This window comes from Leuciscus leuciscus, assembly GCF_965113295.1.
Source record: "Leuciscus leuciscus genome assembly, chromosome: 2".
NCBI classification, from domain to species: domain Eukaryota; kingdom Metazoa; phylum Chordata; class Actinopteri; order Cypriniformes; family Leuciscidae; genus Leuciscus; species Leuciscus leuciscus.
This window is the reverse complement of record NC_138726.1, coordinates 54,936,331-54,957,740: the sequence shown is the minus strand read 5'-3', so window position 1 is coordinate 54,957,740 and position 21,410 is coordinate 54,936,331. Positions and strand designations below refer to the sequence as shown.

Here is a 21,410-nt window from a genome sequence, read left to right as displayed (position 1 = left end):
TATATATATATATATATATATATATATATATATACACACATATATATATACATACATACATACATACATATATATATATATATATATATATACATACATATACATATATATATATATATATATATATATATATATATATATATATATATATATATATATATTAATTTACTAAAAGTAAAGTTATTTCTTACTTGCTGCTATAATTATCACAAAACATTATATATCATATATATATATATATATATATATATATATATATATATATATATATATATATATATATATATATATATATAATATAGTTTGCCATCTTGAAATGGACAAAGACCATTTTCTGAAGATTGTTGAAAACAAAAATATATATATATTTCTTTTCGACATATTTTCGACATGATTTCCACAATATTTTCAGTACTTTTTTAAATGCAAAGTGTCATTTATGGTAGATCAGCAATAGTGCTTTTCAGAAAATTTGGTAACATTTCATTTCGATAGTCCACTTTAGACATTCTACTAACTACAGGTAACTTTGCAACTACATGTCAACTAACTGTCATTAGATTATTAGTAGACTGATAAATATCTGCTAACACTTTATTTTGTTGGTCCCCCAACAGACATTCTATAAGTAACTTGGCAACTACAAGTTCAACTTATTCTACTAATCCGAACCCGAACCCTAACACCTAACCATAACCTCATAACAGTCTACTGACAGTCTACTACACTCTACTAATACTCTAATGAGAGTTAGTTGACATGTAGTTGCAAAGTTACTTGTAGTTAGTAGAATGTCTAAAGTGGACTTATCAAAATAAAGAGGAACCGAAAATTTGCCATGCCATTTGCCATCATGCAAGCTTTCATACATTTGCTTAGTCATAATGTTTATCTATTCATCACTTTTAATGAGCAAGTCATGCATCCAAACAGAGTTGTATTGACATTTTTGCAATGGGAGACGATACATGTACGTTTGCATTGAACACATGCATTTTTCACAGATCTCTAATAACCATAACCATTAAACATCATAAGCTTTTGCATATAAACATAGATGAGAAATTATCCTTCAATGATCTTTTTCACCCATTCATCTTTGGGATTGAGGCAGGTCTGTCCTTGTTTCAGAGTGGCAGTGTGTAAGATAAAGAAGGTTGAATGAACACTGATTAAAAAACAGATGCATCCTATCTATCATGCATCCAGATAGTACTGATCTTTGGTGTTTATCACACTCACATGATCTGCACATTTTTGCATTTTGCTCCTGCAGGAATCGTCTCTATGTTCTGAATTAGTTTGGGATTAATTGGTTTTCCTGAATATATTCGAATACACGGGCAGCGCAGCTGTGGAGCCATCAGTCTAGCAGCGAAGACTTCATGAAAAGAGAGAAATAAGAGTGAGCAATAATTCTTTCAACACAATTTTAGAGCTTATTTACAGCATAACTGAATTCTGTTTGCATCACTGATTATTATTTGTAACAATCTGTATTGTATGAAGTGCTTCATAAATAAAGGTGATTTGACACATGACAATTTTCAATCCTTTAAAAAAATAAAGACTTAATATTATCAAGTACAATGATATTGCCAATGACATGCAGAAAATGCCTCTGCTTACCTTCTTTTGTGGACAGCAGTGCCATGCAGGTCAGAAAAAGAAAGGCTGCTACGGTGAACTTCATTGTTGTGAAATTTCCCACCGAGCAAACAACGTGTAAGTATAGGCTATATAAGCAGTAAAGCTGCCGGAATTCACTTTACCGTCTGTTGATAGTGTTTGCACATAGTTTGGCAGGACCTTCTCTTTTAAAGTACCGCACTACTGACATCATGCTTGCTTAAAGTGATTGTGCAATAGGTCTTTCTTCAGTTAACCCAAATTCTGCTGAAGGCACCCATGGAGATTTAGCTTTAGACTCATTTAAGCCTTTGGCATTTTTCACAGATGACAAGCATTTTCAGCAGAAAGAAGAAAAAGATCAAATGGGGATTGTGAATTGATGAAAAGCCAATAAACATAATGTACTATACACCTAAAGAGTGGATTTCGACAGAAGACATTTGGAAATGTCTGCAAACATGGTATGACATTTAACCACAGCTAAGAGATGGACTGATGTTTTGGAAAGTCAAGCACAATTAGCACAATTTATTTGTAAATGTAAAAGTTTACGTTATATAATAGATTGAATTGCATATTATAATGCAATGTACACATCTTTTGAAATATGTAATAATGACAATTAATTGTAAGGAGCATCCATTGGCCCAACGTCGGAATCCAACGGTCTGGCGAAGGTTTAATGCGTGTATGTCTTTTCAGCGCTCCAGTGAAGTTCACTTAATTTATTGGAATTTAGTTTTAGTATTACTTTAGCTCTATGCGTAATCTGACTCCAATTTCAATGATAATCATATTTAGATTGTGTTTCTGATTAGAAAATAATCATAAATATTGATTATGAATTAATTTAGATATTTGATTATTCTGGGTATCTCATAATTTCAAATATTCGTTCATTACGGACCTAGTGTCACTTTGAGACGTCACGTCGCGAATGTGCGCTCACGATCACAAACTAGCCAGTCCTGAAATAGTCAGAGGGTGCAGTGCAACTATTTTACCCTAAGCGGCCGCTCACTACTGACCCATAGGTGTAATTTTTTATAATAGTTGCAGCATACAACATGCTAAGTCAGGGAATAGTCAGAAATCAGAAGGTCTTCCTCAGATGTGCCCCATGCTCCATTCAAAGTGCCTTCAGTTTGATCTATCCTGGACAAAGATTTGCGGAAACACCACTTTTAATCTACTAAAATGAATGATTTCTGAAACTTCTCAATAAATCAAGATGTAACATTTATTTGTCAGGTAAAAATGTATCATGCCAATTACAGAAGTAGCCTAAATGATTAAAAGCCAATTCAGAGAAATACATGACATAATTTACTCAAAGACGACTCTAAAAGTAAGTAATGTTAATGTTAAATAAAAAAAAATTAATGCCGCTATACTGTAAGTGGAGTGTGATCCTGAAAAATAATTATACTTTTACAGGCTACATCACTACTTCTCTCTTAAAGAAAGAGAACAGTACATCACCTTGTCCAAACTCTTCCCTTTCGTTCAGTCACTCCGAGTTACGTCAGTGTGGGTTTCGCGAAATGGGGGTTTCGCTTAGAAGCCTATCACCTTCGAGTTCTAGAAAACGAGCTAATGGCAATGGAAATGCCATGGGTCTGCGGAATTTGCATAGCATAAATCCGCCCGACCGCGTGGGTATAAAAGGAGGACGCCGGCAATCTCGCCATCATGTTTTTGCTTCGGAGCCAAGAGTACCTCTTCACTCCCTACAAGCCTGTTCTGAGTTCTTCGTGGTTCTACGAGATGAGCGGCTCTGCAGTGTATTGGTGTAACGGCGCGTTCCAGCGAGATCACATTGCCTGCTGCTGATCTGTGTAGTGATCTGCCATCAGTGTGTGCGTTTCTCCTCGGGCGCTTCAACACTCTGCGGAGTATTTCCTCTCATTCACAAAAGATCTTGCACGTGGTACGTCTTTTTAAAGATGTCTCGCCCATGCACTTCTGGATGCAGTCGGCCCGTTTCATCCTCTGATGGGCACAGTCGCTGTCTAGTGTGTTTGGGCTTAGATCACGCTCAGGCAGCGTTTGTGGATGACTCATGTTGTCATTGCGGGAACATGACCATCGCGGTGCTCTGGTTGAGACTCGATGACCTCCGTAGAGGTAGAGTCCCCTCTGCCACACCCCAATCTATCCCCTCCGCCGAGTGGTGGTACTTTGGTGGTGGCCAGGGTGACCTGAGGGTGACGGTGTGGAACAAAGCCCAGACGATGCTTCCTCGGGCCACACCCCCCTCTTGCGCACCGCAACCCGCGAGCGTTCAGAGTGAGATTGCGGGTCAGTCTTCGGACGCTCCCCGGGTCTCATTCGCCGCTCCAGATGATGAGACCATGTCCATCGCCACATCATAAGTCGGGCTGGAGTCTTCTGGAGATGAAGACTCGGCTGTGCTGCCTCCTCCAGAGTCCGATCCAGAATTGACAGCCATGTTCTCCCGGGAAGCCGCGAGCATCGGGCTGGAGTGGAACCCTCCGCCCTGTCTCGAGCACTTGCGGCTGGATGATTGGTTTTTGGGGCCCCAATTCTTCCCGGAGGTGCATGAGGAGGTCACGAGGTCCTGGAAGTCACCATTGTCTTCCCACGATCGCTCGGCAGCCTCCTCTGCCTTCTCTTCCCTTGATGGGGCCGCGACTAAAGGGTACACTGATCCCCCCCCGTGGAGCGCTCTGTTGCGATGTAGCTGTGTCCTCAGAGCGCTTCAACCTGGTGTGGTGATCCTAAGCACCCCTCCAAAGGCTGTAGATTTTCGTCTACCCTGGTGGCAAAGTCTTACAGAGCTGCGGGGCAAGCCGCCGCCTCACTGCATGCCATGGCCATCCTGCAGGTCTACCAGGCCCGGATGCTCAGGGATATGGACGAGGGTAGAGCTGACCCAGGGCTCATGCAAGAGCTGCGTGCCGCCACCGACCTCGCTCTCCAGGTAACGTAGGCGACACCCAACACTTTTGCACTAGCGCACAGCTGGCCACGGGGCCCAAGAGCCTTCTTGCACAAGTCCTGTGCAAGATCAGGGAGGACGAGGAGCGGGTCCTTTTGGTTGCGCCTCATTGGTCCAACCGGATTTGGTTCTCCGAACTGGTGCTCCTCGCAACAGTCCCTCCCTGACCAATTCCTTTGAGGAAGGACCTCCTTTCTCAGAGACGGGGCACCCTCTGGCACCCACATCCCGATCTATGAAACCTCCATGTATGGGTCCTGGACGGGACGCGGCAGGTTTGAGTACCTGACCACCTCAGGTGGTGGCTACCATCACTTTCGCTAGGGCCCTTTCTACTAGACACCGAGAAAACCCCAGAAAATTCCTGATTGGGTACGTGCTCTCCTTCCTCCAAGAAGGGTTGGAACGAACGCTGTCTCCTTCCACCCTGAAGGTTTACGTGGCTGCCATCTCTGCGCACCACGACCTTGTGGAGTCAAAAACGGTGGGACAGCATGACCTGGTCGTCAGGTTCCTGAGGGGGGCGAGGAGACTTAATCCTCCTCACTCTCCTCTTATACCCTCTTGGGACCTCGCAGTGGTCCTATCTGCCCTGCTGAGAGCTCCCTTTGAGCCATTGTGATCAGTGGAGCTTAAATTCCTGTCAATGAAGACAGCGCTCCTGGTCGCTTTGGCCTCCATCAAGAGGGTAGGGGACCTGCAGGCATTTTCGGTTGACGAAGCGTGCCTGGAATTCGGGCCGGCTAACTCTCACGTGATTTTGAGACCCCACCCTGGATATGTGCCCAAAGTTCCCACCACTCCTTTCAGGGATCAGGTGGTGAACCTTTAAGCACTGCCCTTGGAGGAGGCAGACCCAGCCTTGGCACTGCTCTGTCCAGTACGCGCCCTCCATACTTACGTAGACAGAACGCAGTGTTTCAGGACCTCAGATCAGCTCTTTGTCTATTATGGTGGGAAGCTGAAGGGAAAGGCTCTCTCCAAACAGAGGTTGTCTCACTGGATAGTTGATGCCATTGTCTTGTCTTACCAATTGCAAGGTTGACCATGCCCCCGAGGGGTGAAGGCACACTCCACCAGGAGTGTGGCTTCCTCCTGGGCTCTAGCACATGGCGCCTCGCTAACAGACATCTGCAGAGCTGCAGGCTGGGCGACACCCAACACTTTCGCGAGATTCTATAATCTCCGCTTTGAGCCAGTGTCCTCTCATGTACTCGCTTCCACTAGCCGGTAAGCAGGACCTGCTCGGTGTCATCGCTTGCTGCGCCATTCCACTCTGACTGGACTGGACACGGACTGGATACGTGCGCTAATTCACTCAGATGAGTTCTCCTTAGACCCTGAGTTCCTCCTACACTGTTGATGCCATCACCAGAGTGAATGCCCGGTTGGTCAGCCCTCATGATTGGCTAGGTGTTCCATGCGCATGGTTCCCCCGTTGGGCGACCCCCACATGTGTATTTCCATGGTAAGCCTCCTCCGAGCACGTGTTTTCCCTCGGCAAGTTCCCTCTTGCCATCTCGAGGTTGAAACATTCTACCCTGCGGGCTGGACACCTCTGAGTTTTCCATATGCATCCCGCTCTCGGGTTATATGTGTATTCTAAGTCCTCCCTTCGGGTAGGTGCTGTGTTACATATTCCACCTGGGATAGGCCACCCAGTGTACCTTGGTATTCCTGCGTTAAGCCTAGCCCTTCATCCGTGCTAGTCTCACGAGAGGGAGCTCAGTCTTGCGCAGGGCACTGGAAGACAGCCGCTGTGGTGTGAATGAATTGGAACCCCCATTTCGTCATTCACTGACGTAACTCGTAGTGACTGAACGAAAGGGAACGTCTCGTTTACGTATGTAACCCTTGTTCCCTGAGGAGGGAACGGAGACGTTATGTCCCTCTGCCACAACCGCTGTACCAATGGAACGGCCTGGAGCTCAGTCTTGGCTCCTCAGCGGAAAACATGATGCGAGATTGCTGGCGTCCTCCTTTTTATACCCACGCGGTCGGGCGGAGTTACGCTATGCAAATTCCACAGACCCATGGCATTTCCACTGGCATTGGCTCGTTTTCTAGAACTCGAAGGTGATAGGCTTTTAAGCGAAACCCCCATTTCGTCATTCAATGACGTGACGTCTTCGTTCCCTCCTCAGAGACGTTTTTTCCTTTTTATGTTTGGTATCATTTTAAATGTCTCAGTGCAATTGGTAAAATGGTCTTAATTTCATTGCAATCATTGGTATTATGAGAAAGATCGAAAACTTAGGAGAATTCTGTTCTCATTTTTGGAGTGTGTCTCTTCAAGATATCTGATAATTCTCTCCTCTCCCCCGAAGCCAGGTGTACATGGGGTATACATGAATAGAGCCAAAACGACTCTAAAAAATATTTGTACAATCCTTTTGTTCTGGTCTGCATAAGGATAAGTGGCAGAGCAGTATTTGGGAACCTGTAACCAGAAAACCCCCCATGCAGTGCTGTGTCAGTGTCTTCCTGAGGCTAACACTTTGAACACACTCACACACACCACTGTGTCTCTGTCAGGTGCATTTCTTACTCTTAGAGTCATGTTTTTGAGCAATTGATGTCATGTATTTATTATTTCTGAATCGGATTTTAATTGTTTACTTGTGTAATTGGCATGATACTCTTTTACGTGACAAATACAATTTTATATTTGATTTATTTTGCATTATTCTGAAATTGTTATTTCTAGTATAGATCAATGTGGAGTCTGGCGTTACCTCAAATCTCCATCCAAGATAGATCAAACTGAAGGCACTAATGAATGGAGCATGGAGCACATCAAGGAGACCTTCTGATTTCTGTCTATCACTGACTTACTGTAGCACTTTGCAGCTCGCGACTATTAAAAATTACACTTTTTGTTATGAGTCAGCAGAGAACGACCACTTAAAGGTAAAATAGTTCACACTGCATCCTCTGACTATTTCAGAACTTGATATTTTATGTCCGTGAGCTCATGATATTCGGCCGACATACAGTCTCAAAGTGTTACTGGGTCCCTTAATGAACGAATAATTGAAAGTATGAGATACCCAGAATAATCAAAGATCTAAAATTAAATCATAATCAATATTTTCTAATAAGAAACACAATCTAAATTTGATAATCATTTGAAATTGGAGTCAGATTAAGTGCAGAGCTAAAGTAAGATTCAAAACTAAATTCTACAAATTGAGTGAACTGAAAAGACATACACATTATACTTTCGCCCACAACGTTGGATTTCGTCGTAGGGCCAATAGATGGCCTTTACAAGATTTCTCATTTTGTGTTCTGTAGAAGAACGTCTTTTACGGGTTTGGAATGACATGATGGTGAATAGCTCAGGGAATAATACTGAATTCATGTTGTAATCTACAGTAACCTGGTAATGTTTTGCGAGATGACAAAATGGCACAATAAAAACCAATTGTTAGAATATTCTTCACACTAAGAGAAAATGTTTTCTTTTAAGAACTGTTCACTGAAAGGTTCTTTGGGAGCCAAAAATGGTTCTTCTATGGAATCGCTGTGAAAACCCATTGGAACCTTTATTTTTAAGAGTGCATTAAATGAGAGCAGATGCCATGAGATTCAATAACTTGAATGGCTTAAGATGTATGCATGTGTTACGTATTCCATTTTTATGACATATTTATGATGCTTTTGAAAGCTTTAAAGTCAGTCTCAGTTCACTGTAACTGCATGCAAACAATTTTCAGATTTTCTTATTTTGGGTTGACATGACATGACATGATGGTGAATAACTTAGGGAGTAATAATGAACTCATGTTGTAATCTACAGTAACCTAGTAATATTATGAAAGATGACAAATAAGCACAATAAAAACCACCAAAAATATCCATTTTGAAAATTAAAACATCTTTTATTGCTAGTATAAGTGTCATCATTAAAAAACAATGCAAAACTATGATCAACATATAAAACTATAATTTAGTGAGACAATAATAAATATGATTAAAAGGTCAGAAAAAGTTACATAAAAAAAAAATAATTCACAGTTTATTAAACAAAAGCATGTTTTCACATTCGATACTTCAATTATCACCAAGAGATGATAAATTAGAAAATTCTATATTACAGTAGTAATTGTTGAATTAATCATTTCCTTTAGTTGCTCTTTGTGTTGTTCCTCTTGTTAAACCTGCAAACATGAAGAGACATACACTACATTACAATCTGAAGGATGAAAGGTGTTGCAATGTCAAAGTTATAAGCATGATTTGATTTCACTTTTAAAAAGCAGATAATAAAAGCAAAACATTATCATAGACAAACTTACTCTTCCTTGAGTGAAATCACCCAGTCTACACTAGGATTGAGACACATAATTCCTTTCTTCATTGTAGCACTGTAAGAAAACAAATGTATGATTATTTAAAATCTATTATTATTTTGAAAGACCACTGTAAGGAAAGAATAGGTGACATTCTGGTAAATCATGATTTTATCGTTAAATTATGTTCAACCCCCCAAAAAATTGACATTCTACATTTCTATGACTTTTTTTCTTCTTCCGTAGAACACAAAAGTAGTTATTTATAGCAGAATATCCAAGCTGCTCTTTTCCATATAAAGCAAGTTATGATATAAATATAAAGCATCAGTTATGAATTTTCACATGCTACCAGCCACTCTAATGATCTTAAAGACCTTTTAATATGAAGGCTTAAATCATTCAAATTAGTGAAAAAAGCATCAACAAGTGTCCACCACACAGGTGAACTCATGATATGATGAAGAGAAGAAGAAGAAGAAGAGTGTGGAACCTTGACAGATGGAGCAATAATGTGTCTGTATTTGAAGTGTTGTTTTAGTAAGTTTCACACTCACATGATCTCCTCCTTTTCGCAGTGTGATCCAGCAGGAATCACGTTCAGCGAGAGTATTCTTGAAGAACGAATTGGTGGGTTTGAACGTGTTTGAATGCACTGGCAGCGCCTGCTCATGTAAGGCATTCCTGCAGTGACAGAGAGAGAGAGTTGGGGTAAATATCTGCAAATGAATTGATTTAAAACACCATTATGAATGTTATATTCTGCTTACCTTCTGTTGTGGACAGCAGTGCAGCGGTGCAGATCAGAAACACGAAGGCTGTTACGGTGAACTTCATCATTCTGAATCAGTGTTGTGCAGAGAAATGCCAGTAAACGTGTGAAGTGAGCGTCTGCTGTAGTCTAACACAGGCCTGCACTCTCCCTTTTATAGAGAGAGACTCCCATACGTCACGAGAGTGTTGCGCAAGTATCTGACTAATCTTCTCTTCCAAGGAACTCTCACTTTCTCGCTCTCTCTGCAGTGGCTATTATTCTATTGTCATTTCCGATCAAGCCAGCAACATGATAAAAACTTTGCTGAGACTTGCAGTTGCACACAATCTAATACAGTCCTTCTGTCGTCTGATTAATTGTTCATACTATTTTTGGTAAGTTAAAGGCCTTTTAGTGTAATTGTAAAAATGTCCAGCTTCAGCTTGTGGTTCTTTTTTTGCTGTGAAATCTTTACTGATTTTTTATAAAGTAAAAGAATAAGAATAACTAAGCAACTTAGCTTTACTTGAACTACAAACATAGCTTTGATCATAAAACTAAGCATTTAAATATCATCATATTATAAGACATGTTGGGAGATATCAAGTGAAAACTGATATTTATATGCATTTTATGTAAGTCTGCGATACTGTTATAAAGATCTCATTAATTTACATTACAAGCTTTCAGAATTTCGAAATAATGTGAATGTTGCGCTCACGTGCTATTGGAATTATCTTAAATACAAGTTTCCGAGTTGAAAATTGGACGTGAATACCCTTTCAAGTAGAATTTTTCTACTGGGAAACTGGGATCATTTTGATACCCGAGTCATAAACTCTCCTATTGCATTTGAGTCTTTTGACCCAGAAAAGGTAAATTTATTTTTAATCCATATGAAATCTTGTAAGTGTGTTAAGACTGTCAAAATAAACATCACTTCTTTTTTTCAGATTTATAAACAACCTTTTAAACTAAATAGTTCGCGTCCGGTTTGACCTGAAAGTGAACTGTGGCTTTACACATGAAATTATTAGTTAGATTTGTCTGAAATTACTTCTGTAAAATACATCTAGCCTCTTTCCTAAGCTCATACACACATTTGTTCCTTCCCTCTGGTGCTGCGTTTTGTTTAGAAACATACTGTATTCATGATTACATACAATAATTCTGAAATTAAATTAAAATGACAGAAACAAATGAATGTCTAAATGTGTTTCTAGAGCAAAAGGGCATAGGACCAACATTTAAGAGTAATAATGATGTTGTTAGAAAAAAAAGAATATGTAGGTTTCATAAGATCTGGATCCAAAATTGGATATGAACGATCAGACGATACTCTGAATGCGAATGACAAGTATGTGCATCTGCAGGAGAATGACTGAAATCTCGAGGGGAGTAGAATGGTGGATGTGGCTGTAACAACATGGACTTATCGCACTGCAAATAAGGAGGATTAGACTGACTCAGCTGCGAACCACGGACATTAGCAGCTCGGCCAGGAACGTGTTGCGGTGAGTCATTCGCACTATTAGGAGGTTCAGTATACTGAGATGTTGACCGGCCTGAATGTAATTGGCTACCACTCAGTCCACCTGCTCTATTTAGACGATTAGTAAGATCTTAAATAAGAAGATGGCACGTACTCAGATTGACCTGGATTTCGATCATCCTGGTGAGGCCAACATACTTATAGCCATCGGTGTAGAAGATACCCCAACTTCCGCACTAAGAGATTGCTGTGAAGGTGATGAAACATGTAGTGGAACTAACATAGGGGGACTAGCGATTATATCTGAGATGCGTTTCACATCTTGCCGCTGCTGCTTGCTCTCCTCTCTCATTTCACGAATACACACGAGAACATCAGCATTCATTACCGTATTAACCTGCTCATCTGCAAATGTGAGGTGCCTCTGAGGATGACTAACCTCATAGTCCTGAGGATACAACGGCTGTCGAGTAATTCTGTGTGGCCGAACCACCTCATCCTCTACCGTTCCCTCTCTGGGTCTGGATGATCTATGTGATGCAAATAATAATGTTTTCTGTGGAAAATTCCTTTCCAAATAATAGGTCTAGTCCTTCTTTCTGCTGCACGCTGAGAGACTGAACAGAGGAGTGGTGATACAGAGGACACGAGAGAAGTTCATTTTCATCATTTTATCTGGAAGGATAAATCTGCCAAAAAAAGGAACTAAAAAAACTAAACGGTCAGCATTAGTTTAGTGGCGTAATGCATGAAGAAAGATTTGCTAATAAATAAAAATTCAAGACAAGTTTCAGCACATGTGTGTTTAATGGACGCCACTATGACTTCCATGCAGGAGGAAAGTCATTTGATGACAGTCAATGAATCTTCTAGTATTACATTAATCATTTATGCACTTCAGAAAGAAGTTCAGTGGAAGATATGCAAGTAAAAAAAGGATGATTTTAAAATCACAATTTTCCCAGGCATCAAAATATAAATAATCTCAGCTCTTTATGTTTTTCTTACTTGCTTTTTCTTTTCTTACTATCACAAATCAGTGGCTCAAACTATATATATATATATATATATATATATTCCAAACAGAGTTGTATTGACATTTTTGCAATGGGAGACAACATATGTTTGCATTGAACACATGCATTTTTCACAAGTCTCTAAGAATAGAATAGAATAGAATACATAGAACAGAACAGAACAGAATATAACAGAACAGAATAGAACAGAATAGAATAGAATAGAATAGAATAGAATAGAATAGAATAGAATAGAATAGAATAGAATAGAATAAATCTTTATTGTCCACCAGGGTGGACATTTTTCTTTGGCTCACCAAACATACTGTAAGGACGGATTTCTACTAAGACCTGCAATAAAACAATAAAACTCACTAATCTGAAGAAGAGATCTATGGGACAGAGAGCACAACACAACTGGCCCAATCTCATCTCTTCCCCTTCATGCTGAGTTCCTGACTCTCCCCCACAGGTCTCATTCATCATGCAAAGCTCACGAACCTACTGTCTCAGGCTGTTTTATGAGAGGTCAAAATAAATACTTCTGGTGCGAATGGTAAAGGAGTTTCATTCCCGCAGCAGCAGAACAGTCAGAAAAAAGAAAACAATGCCTGTTCTTCTGATGTGGGAGATGCCCCAATAAAGATCATTGATAACCATTTATCTTTATCCCCCAAACTCAGGCGTGACCACTTGGGGCACGAGAAAGGGTCCAACGAAAGCTGAATAAATATCTGGGTGCTATATGTTTATTGTTCTTTTGTTCCACTTGGGTATTTAAAGGGAATTGGCAAACCACTCAAGGAAGGAAGCATCTGTAAACAGAACTTCCCACACTGTTGCTGTGTGTCTCTATTGCCAGGTATGCTGACTCTTTTAAACTATTTTTGATATTGCATTTTGAATTATGTTTGTATTTTATGCTGATCAGTTATGTATTGTGAATTCTGTTTAATCCTTTTAATTGATGTTTAACTCTGCCTGGCAAAATAAATGTTTCATCTTGATTTATTCTGAAGTATTCTGAAATCATTATTTTAGTAGATTATAAGGAGGCTGGTGCTACCGCAAATCTTAGTTAAGGTTGGTCAAACTAAAGGCGCATGTATGAACGGAGCAGTAGGCACGTCATCTGAAGACCTTTTGATTTCTGTCTATCACTGATTTAGCAAGTTGTACGGAAGTGGCTAAATAAACTACAGTTTTTTTGTACGAGTGAGCAGTAGGCAACCGACTTAAGAGGTATTAGCTAACCCTACATCCACTGACTAAAGTCAGAACTGACAAGTTTGTGTCCGGGAGAAACACGATCCGGCCGACGTGATCTCTATGCGGCATTGGGTCCATAATGAATTAATAACTAAAAGTATGAAATGCCCAGAATAATCAAAGATCTAGATTAAGAGCTTTTGATCAGCTGTTAAGACAGAAAATCAGTAAAAATTAAAGAGTCATTTCAATCTGGAGTCAGATTTAATTATTTATGGAGTCAGAATTAAAATTAGAAATCAACTGTTTAATAAATTAAAGTGATTTTTCTAGAAGCGCCCGAAAAGACATACACGCTTCTCTATGTTCTGAATTAGTTTTGGATTAATTGGTTTTCCTGAATATGTTTGAACACACGGGCAGTGCAGCTGTGGAGCCATTAGTCTAGCAGCGAAGACTTCATGAAAAGAGATAAAGAGTGAGCAATAATTCTTTCAACACATTAGACTTTAGAGCTGATATACATCAGAAGTGCAATTCAGGTCAGAAAAAGAAAGGCTGCTACAGTGAACTTCATTGTTGTGAAATTTCCGACCGAGCAAACAACCGGAATTCACCCTACAGTCTGTTGATAGTGTTTGCGCATAGTTTGGCAGGACCTTCTTTTTGAAAGTGCGCCACTACTGACATGTTTGTTGAAAGTGATTGTGCAACAGGAGCTTCTTCAGTGAACCTGTACATACTGTAAGTTGAAGGCTTCTTACGTGTACAGCGCATTGCCAAATGCAAAAAGGTTCATCCAATCGGCGAGCATCTCATTTGGCCTGTCAAAGTTGACATGTGGAATTATTTGGAGCAGAGAATGCAAAAAATAAGTACGAAAATGGTTTCCAGGTCAATGTCAAACATGGTAGATGACATCTAGGCACAGAAGTGATGGATGGATTGATGTTTTGTGAAGTCAAGCACAAGTAGCACAAAATGTTAAAGTTTACATTATATAATATATGAAATTTCATATTATAATCTTTTGAAATATGTAATAATAACAATTAATGATAATAATAATAATTTGTTATATTTATATCGCTTATATACTTTTATCAGCACTCAAAGCGCTTTACATTTAAAGTGCCCCTATTATGGATTTTTGAAAATGACCTTATGATTCTTATTTAGCAGATGCTTCTTTCCAAAGCGACTTAAAAACAGAAAACATCACAAGCAAATTTGTCATGAGAAACAACAATATTAGCAGTGCAAAATGCCAAGTTTAAAGTATAAGGCTATTAGATTATACACAAGCAGGAGCAGATAATTGAATAGGTGTTGGATATTGGTTGTCAGTTATGAGGTAACAGTAAGTCAAGATACAAAATGAACTGAATCTGACCACCATGAAGGGTGATATTAAGGAGATGTGCACTACTAAAACATGACTCATAATTACTACAAACACATACAGCAAAGTTCCGCCTCAACTCCCAAGCAGGCCAAACCAAACAGACTATCTAATGCAAACGGTACAAACCAGAGCCACGAGCTGTCCAGAAACTCTCAACCCTTCAATGTGACTGGCTGAAACCTACACTGCTTCCAGGACTCATGCAGGTTTTTAATCTTTATTATAGATCAGCATCATTGACACATTTTAAAAAGCAAACTTAAAAAGCCTTTATTATTTTAAAGGGCTAAAGCATTAAAACACCAACGCGTATCACTGGCTTTCATCAGGGTGTTGGTAACAAACAAACAGAATCAAGCCATACTTATAGTTGCATTGATTTCAGGTGTGCCACTCTGGCACTTGCAACACAATTTCTTTGCCACTAGAGGCAGTAGTTCAGGGGCCTGTACCATGAAGGTAGCTGAACAAACTCGGGGTTACAGGATTAGTTTTGAGTTGACAAAACCAAACCGATGCAATCAGGCTTTATTGGTACCATGATGCAGCTCATCAACTTTCTCTGTCAACTCAGGCTTTGATCCTTAAGCTATGATTACTCCACGCGCGTGTGCACATAAAAGAGTGACGTCGACACTGAACAACCAATCGCGGGTAGAGCGTGAGCGATATTTTTTCCCGCGGAGGAGCAAGAGATTACGATGAATTTAAATATATATTTCAAGCTCGAAACAATACGGTCTCTGCTGCCAAAGCAAGAGAAGACTGTTGGAGAAAGATTGCTGATTGTTAATGTGTAAGTTAAACAAATACGTTCTATATTTATGTAAAATTATGTATGTATGTGTAGCCTATATGTGTAATATAGCCTATAGCCTATTTTTATAATATATAAAAAATGATACATGCAAATTTTGTATATATTATAAAAATAGGCTATAGGCTATATTACACATAGGCTACACATACATATATACATAATTTTACATAAATATAGAACGTATTTGTACTACTAAGAAAGCTAGGGAATCTTATCATAAGATTAACAGAATAATAATAAAGATTTAAAATAATTCTTCACATGTATTATATTGTATAGTACATTTGTGCAATTTGCTTTTTGAAAAAAATAAAATAAAATGTGTTCATGTGATGTCACCCTATCAATATATCTTACCGGCAATTTTATAAAAGCCCTCTTTTATGGACATGGCCGATAAATGTCCGGGGAACACTATTAATGAAACTATTCATGTACTCCTGCAGAGCGAGGACCACCTTACGAATGGTTCGACAAACCGTGTTTTCCCCGAGCTTCTGTGCGTCACCCACCGTGCAGGAATGTACCACTTGCAAAAAAAAAAACGCAACGCAATATTTGCGGTACAGTAAGTGCATGAATTCGACGTGTTAAATTCTTTATGTGCGGCTCAAGAAGTTCGCAAAGATAAGACATTCCTTCCGCGGAAAATCTGTATCTTTCATACAAGTAACTATCAGGAAAGGCAAGGGGATTTTGTCTGGCTAAAAACTCTTTCTCTACGAAGTGCTCGTCAAACAATTTGCGCTGAGATGTCCACCGGATTTGGAAGAAAAGGTGAAGTCATTGTAACAGACACTGGGAATAAGTTACGTCACCTATATGTTTCTTTGCTCTCAGCTGATTGGTCAAACTTCAGTCTGAGATCTTGAATCCAGAACATAACCTGCCCCGGAGCAGGTTAGCCGTGCAGCATAAGATACCATGGCAACGAACACCGATTAAAGCCAAGCTACTTTCATAGTACCTAAAACCCAGGGTTGGCGGAAACTAAACTGAAACATAGCTGGCTAGCCACCTAAACCGGCTTCATGGTACAGGCCCCAGGTCATGTCTAATACCAGAGGTTAAAACCAAACAAGACCTAATGAGATATCTCCAAGTGGAAAAACAGGAGTGACACTACTGCAAACATCCAATGTACTCCACACAATATGCACCAAAAGTCAATAAACCAGTTCCACATCATAATTCTTAATTCATAGTCAAGATGGTTCTAAAACAACATGAATAGTGTACAAAAATGGCAAATGGGTCTATTGCATTCAAAAACTAGTCATCATTTACGAACAGCAATATACTGTCCCTATAGAGACACAACAATTATAAAAAGGGTGAAAGGTCAAAATAATCATTGAGACCTGGATAACTAGTGGCCCCTTAAGGAATAGATCCAATATGTTTCCCTCTGTTTAAGGCGTTTGATTATATCCCCACCCCTGGCATCAAGGCGAATAGCCTCAATGCCCACTACTCGTAAGGTCGAATCCCTCCCATGTTTTGCGTCTATATAATGTTTGGCCATTGGATAATTCATATTTCCAGTCCGGATGGCATGCCTATGCTCAGCTACCCTGTCTCTTAGTCTCCTTTTAGTGAGGCCTATGTAAAAGCATCCACAAGTACACTCTAATCGATAGACAACATGGGTAGTATTGCAATTTATAAAACTTTTAATAGTATAAGTCTTATTGCTGAAAACATCCATAAATGTAGCAGTTTTAGCCATATTCTCACAATAATTACAATTACCACAAAGAAAGTTTCCCTTGGGTTGACGAAGCCAAGTTTCACGTTTAGGAGCAGGGAGGTAACTTCTTACTAACTTGTCTTTAATTGTAGGGGCCCTCCTAAAGCTGATCCCAGGGGGTTCAGTGAATATTTCCCGTAAAGTCGGGTCACATTCAATAATGTTCCAGTTTTTCTTAATGATGTATTTAATCTGGACAGCCTCCTTGCTATAATGAGTGACAAAGTAGGGTTTCTGAGTTGACACTCTTTCGGGTCTAGACTTAAGCAGGCTCTTCCTTTCAAGTGATTGTGCTCTATTATGAGCTTGAACAAGAGTTAGGATATCGAACCCAAACTCTTGTTCACTCCTGTTTTTCCACTTGGAGATGTCTCATTAGGTCTTGTTTGGTTTAACCTCTGGTATTAGACATGACCTGAACTATTGCCTCTAGTGGTAAAGAAATTGTGTTGCAAGTGCGAGAGTGGCACGCCTGAAATCAATGCAACTATAAGTGTGGCTTGATTCTGTTTGTTTGTTACCAACACCCTGATGAAGGCCAGTGGTCCGATACGCGTTTGTGTTTTAATGCTTTAGCCCTTTAAAAAAATAAAGGCTTTTTAACTTTTGCGTCCTACTGAGTGCCTGGACCTGGATTTTTTTCCAATTCTTTTTTATACTTAATTATCCATTTTTAAACTAATATAAAGGGTTTAATTTCGCGATTCAAATAAAAAATGGATGTGACGATTTCCAACGTAGGCTATTGGATGAAGACGGCGTGCGAAGAAGGTGGCAAGGTGCATGTCAGAGCTAGAAGTATCAGCCAGGTAAGAAAATATTAAGTTAATCTAAAGGCAAAGTCTTTCATTTCTGTTTGCATCTCGGAAAGTCTGTTCTGGGATGCTTTTAATATCATCATGTTCAAACTTTTCTCCTTCCTTATCTGTGCATCTCTCTCTCCCTCCTCCCTTCCTTTCCCCTGATTCAAGTCACTTAAAGTTCACTGAGAATGTCTATATATCACATATTATGCATCTCGTGAACCTATTGTTTTTTCCTTTTTATGTTTGGTATCATTTTAAATGTCTCAATGCAATTGGTAAAATGGTCTTAATTTCATTGCAGTCATTGGTATTATGAGAAAGATTGAAAACTTAGGAGAATTCTGTTCTCATTTTTGGGGTGTGTCTCTTCAAGATATCTGATCATTCTCTCCTGGGGTATATATGGACCCAAAACTACTCAAAAAAAAAAATTTGTACAAGCCTTTTGTTCTGGTCTGCATACATAAGGGTAAGTGGCAGAGCAGTATTTGGGAACCTGTAACCAGAAAACCCCCCATGCAGTGCTGTGTCAGTGTCTTCCCGGGTCTTGCACTCGGAACACACTCACACACACACCACTGTGTCTCTGTCAGGTGCATTTCTTACTCTAGTATAGATCAATGTGGAGTCTGGCGTTACCTCTCAAATCTCCATCCAGGATAGATCAAACTGAAGGCACTAATGAATGGAGCATGGAGCACATCAAGGAGACCTTCTGATTTCTGTCTATCACTGACTTACTGTAGCACGTTGCAGCTCATGACTATTAAAAATAACACTTTTTGTTATGAGTCAGCAGAGAGCGACCACTTAAAGGTATTATTTGAGGTATTATAAAATAAGGTATTACCTTATTTTTGCAGTTCACACTGCATCCTCTGACTATTTCAGAACTTGCTATTTTATGTCCGTGAGATCGTGATATTCGGCCGACATACAGTCTCAAAGCGATACTGAGTCCCTTAATGAACGAATAATTGAAAGTATGAAATACCCAGAATAATCAAAGATCTAAATTAAATCATAATCAATATTTTCTAATAAGAAAAACAATCTAAATTTGATAATCAGATTAAGTGCAGAGCTAAAGTAAGATTCAAAACTAAATTCTACAAATTGAGTGAACTTCATAGAAAACTGAAAAGACATACACATTATACCTTCGCCCACAACGTTGGATTCTGTCATTGGGCCAATAGATAGCCTTTACAAGATTTCTCATTTTGTGTTCTGCAGAAGAACGTCATACGAGTTCGGAATGACATGATGGTGAATAACTCAGGGAATAATATTGAATTCATGTTGTAATCTACAGTAACCTGGTAATGTTTTGCGAGATGACAAATAAGCACAATAAAAACCAACAAAAAATTCATTGACAATTAAAACATCTTTTATTGGTAGTATAAGTGTCCTCATTAAAAAACAATGCAAAACTATACCAACATATAAAACTATAATTCAGTGAGACAATAAATAAAATAAAACATATATTCACAGTTTATTAAACAAAAGCATGTTTTCACATTAGATACTTATCACCAAGAGATGATAAATTAAATAGAAAATGATATATAACAGTAGTAATAGTTGAATTAATCATTTCCTTTAGTTGCTGTTTGTGTCGTTCCTCTTGTTAATCCTGCAAACATGAAGAGACATACACTACATTACAATCTGAAGGAAAAGTGCTGCAATGTCCAAGTTTAAAAGTATGAATTAAAATGATTCATTAGCATGATCTGATTTCACTTATAAAAAGCAGATAATAAAAGCAAAACATTATCATAGACAAACTTACTCTTCCTTGAGAGAAATCACCCAGTCTTCACTAGGATTGAGACACATAATTCCTTTCTTCATTGTAGCACTGTAAGAAAACAAATGTATGATTATTTTAAATCTATTATTATTTTGAAAGACCACTAAGGAAAAAATACGTGACATTCTGGTAAATCATGATTTTATGGTTAAATTATGTTCAACCCCCCCCCAAAAAATTGACATTTTCTCATTATTTTCTCACCCTAATGCTTTTCTACATTTTTATGACTTTTTCTACTTCCGTAGAACACAAAAGTAGTTATTTATAGCATTTATATTATGAAGGCTTAAATCATTCAAATTAGTGAAAAAAGCATCAACAAGTGTCCACCACACAGGTGAACTCATGAAATGATGAGAAGAAGAAGAAGAAGAAGAAGAAGAGGAGTGTGGAACCTTGACAGATGGAAGCAAGAAGCAATAATGTGTCTGTATTTGAAGTGTTGTTTTAGTAAGTTTCACACTCACATGATCTCCTCATTTTTGCAGTGTGGTCCAGCAGGAATCACGTTCAGCGAAAGTATTTTTGCAGCATCAACTGGTGGGTTTGAACGTGTTTGAATGCACTTGCAGCGCCTGCTCATGCGAGGCATTCCTGCAGTGACAGAGAGAGAGAGTTGGGGTAAATATCTGCAAATGAATTGATTTAAAACACCATTATGAATGTTATATTCTGCTTACCTTCTGTTGTGGACAGCAGTGCAGCGGTGCAGATCAGAAACACGAAGGCTGTTACGGTGAACTTCATCATTCTGAATCAGTGTTGTGCAGAGAAATGCCAGTAAACGTGTGAAGTGAGCGTCTGCTGTAGTCTAACACAGGCCTGCACTCTCCCTTTTATAGAGAGAGACTCCCATACGTCACGAGAGTGTTGCGCAAGTATCTGACTAATCTTCTCTTCCAAGGAACTCTCACTTTCTCGCTCTCTCTGCAGTGGCTATTATTCTATTGTTATATCCGATCAAGCCAGCAACATGATAAAAACTTTGCTGAGACTTGCAGTTGCACACAATCTACTACACTCCTTCTGCTGTGAAATCTTTACTGATTTTTATAAAATAAACATAAGATGAACTTTAGTGATATTTCAAGATGAACATTTACAAGACTGATGCAACTAAGTTTTACTTAAAAATACATACATTTAGTTAAAATGTGAGTAAAAAGATCTATCATGCTTTTGAGGAATGTTTTATTTGTTCATCTCTCAATCATTATTGTGTTGATACAAACTACAGAGCTTTGATTATAAAACTAATCATTTACATATCTAATTATAAGACATATTGGGAGATATCAAGTAAAAACAGGTATTTATATGCATTTTATGGAAGCATTTTGATGCCATAAACTCTATTTTGACCCAAAAAATTCAATTATACATTTTTTTAATCCATAATTTTAAGTATGAAGATGAAATCTTTTAAGTGTGTTAAGATAAATAT

General features: G+C 38.9%; 3 protein-coding genes across 3 annotated transcripts in view; all 3 read right to left on the bottom strand.

Annotated features, from left to right (window-relative positions):
* The window catches only part of cxcl8b.3 (chemokine (C-X-C motif) ligand 8b, duplicate 3), a 65,848-nt gene extending 64,003 nt beyond the window's left edge, over positions 1 to 1,845 (bottom strand). The window contains exons 1-2 of the mRNA XM_082162510.1: positions 1,630 to 1,845; positions 1,243 to 1,381 (exon numbers count right to left, since the gene is read on the bottom strand). Of these exons, the coding sequence (XP_082018636.1) occupies positions 1,243 to 1,381; positions 1,630 to 1,693 (203 nt within the window). The 5' untranslated portion in view covers positions 1,694 to 1,845. The remainder of the gene's footprint in view (positions 1 to 1,242; positions 1,382 to 1,629) is intronic.
* Positions 1,846 to 8,453: 6,608 nt separating this feature from the next.
* On the bottom strand, positions 8,454 to 9,806 carry LOC309493334 (growth-regulated alpha protein-like). The gene is made up of 4 exons (XM_082162508.1): positions 9,660 to 9,806; positions 9,447 to 9,573; positions 8,896 to 8,964; positions 8,454 to 8,757 (listed from the first exon to the last, which is right to left on the bottom strand). The coding sequence occupies exons 1-4, from the start codon at positions 9,727 to 9,729 to the stop codon at positions 8,724 to 8,726; spliced, it is 300 nt and encodes a 99-aa protein (XP_082018634.1). The 5' UTR covers positions 9,730 to 9,806; the 3' UTR covers positions 8,454 to 8,723.
* A 9,710-nt stretch (positions 9,807 to 19,516) lies between these two features.
* On the bottom strand, positions 19,517 to 20,805 carry LOC309493335 (interleukin-8-like). The gene is made up of 4 exons (XM_082162509.1): positions 20,647 to 20,805; positions 20,434 to 20,560; positions 19,943 to 20,011; positions 19,517 to 19,783 (listed from the first exon to the last, which is right to left on the bottom strand). Exons 1-4 carry the CDS (start codon positions 20,714 to 20,716, stop codon positions 19,750 to 19,752), a joined length of 300 nt encoding a protein of 99 aa, XP_082018635.1. The 5' UTR covers positions 20,717 to 20,805; the 3' UTR covers positions 19,517 to 19,749.
* Between the last annotated feature and the right edge of the window lie 605 nt (positions 20,806 to 21,410).

What these genes read in the sequence shown, in the direction of transcription:
- LOC309493334 (XM_082162508.1), bottom strand. Translation starts at nt 9,729, where the DNA reads ATGATGAAGTTCACCGTAACAGCCTTCGTGTTTCTGATCTGCACCGCT. An exon ending in ACTGCTGTCCACAACAGAAG is followed by an intron (nt 9,574 to 9,659) that starts GTAAGCAGAATA and finishes CTGTCACTGCAG; the next exon opens with GAATGCCTTACATGAGCAGG. An exon ending in GTGATTTCACTCAAGGAAGA is followed by an intron (nt 8,758 to 8,895) that starts GTAAGTTTGTCT and finishes TCATGTTTGCAG; the next exon opens with GTTTAACAAGAGGAACAACA.
- LOC309493335 (XM_082162509.1), bottom strand. Translation starts at nt 20,716, where the DNA reads ATGATGAAGTTCACCGTAACAGCCTTCGTGTTTCTGATCTGCACCGCT. An exon ending in ACTGCTGTCCACAACAGAAG is followed by an intron (nt 20,561 to 20,646) that starts GTAAGCAGAATA and finishes CTGTCACTGCAG; the next exon opens with GAATGCCTCGCATGAGCAGG. An exon ending in GTGATTTCTCTCAAGGAAGA is followed by an intron (nt 19,784 to 19,942) that starts GTAAGTTTGTCT and finishes TCATGTTTGCAG; the next exon opens with GATTAACAAGAGGAACGACA.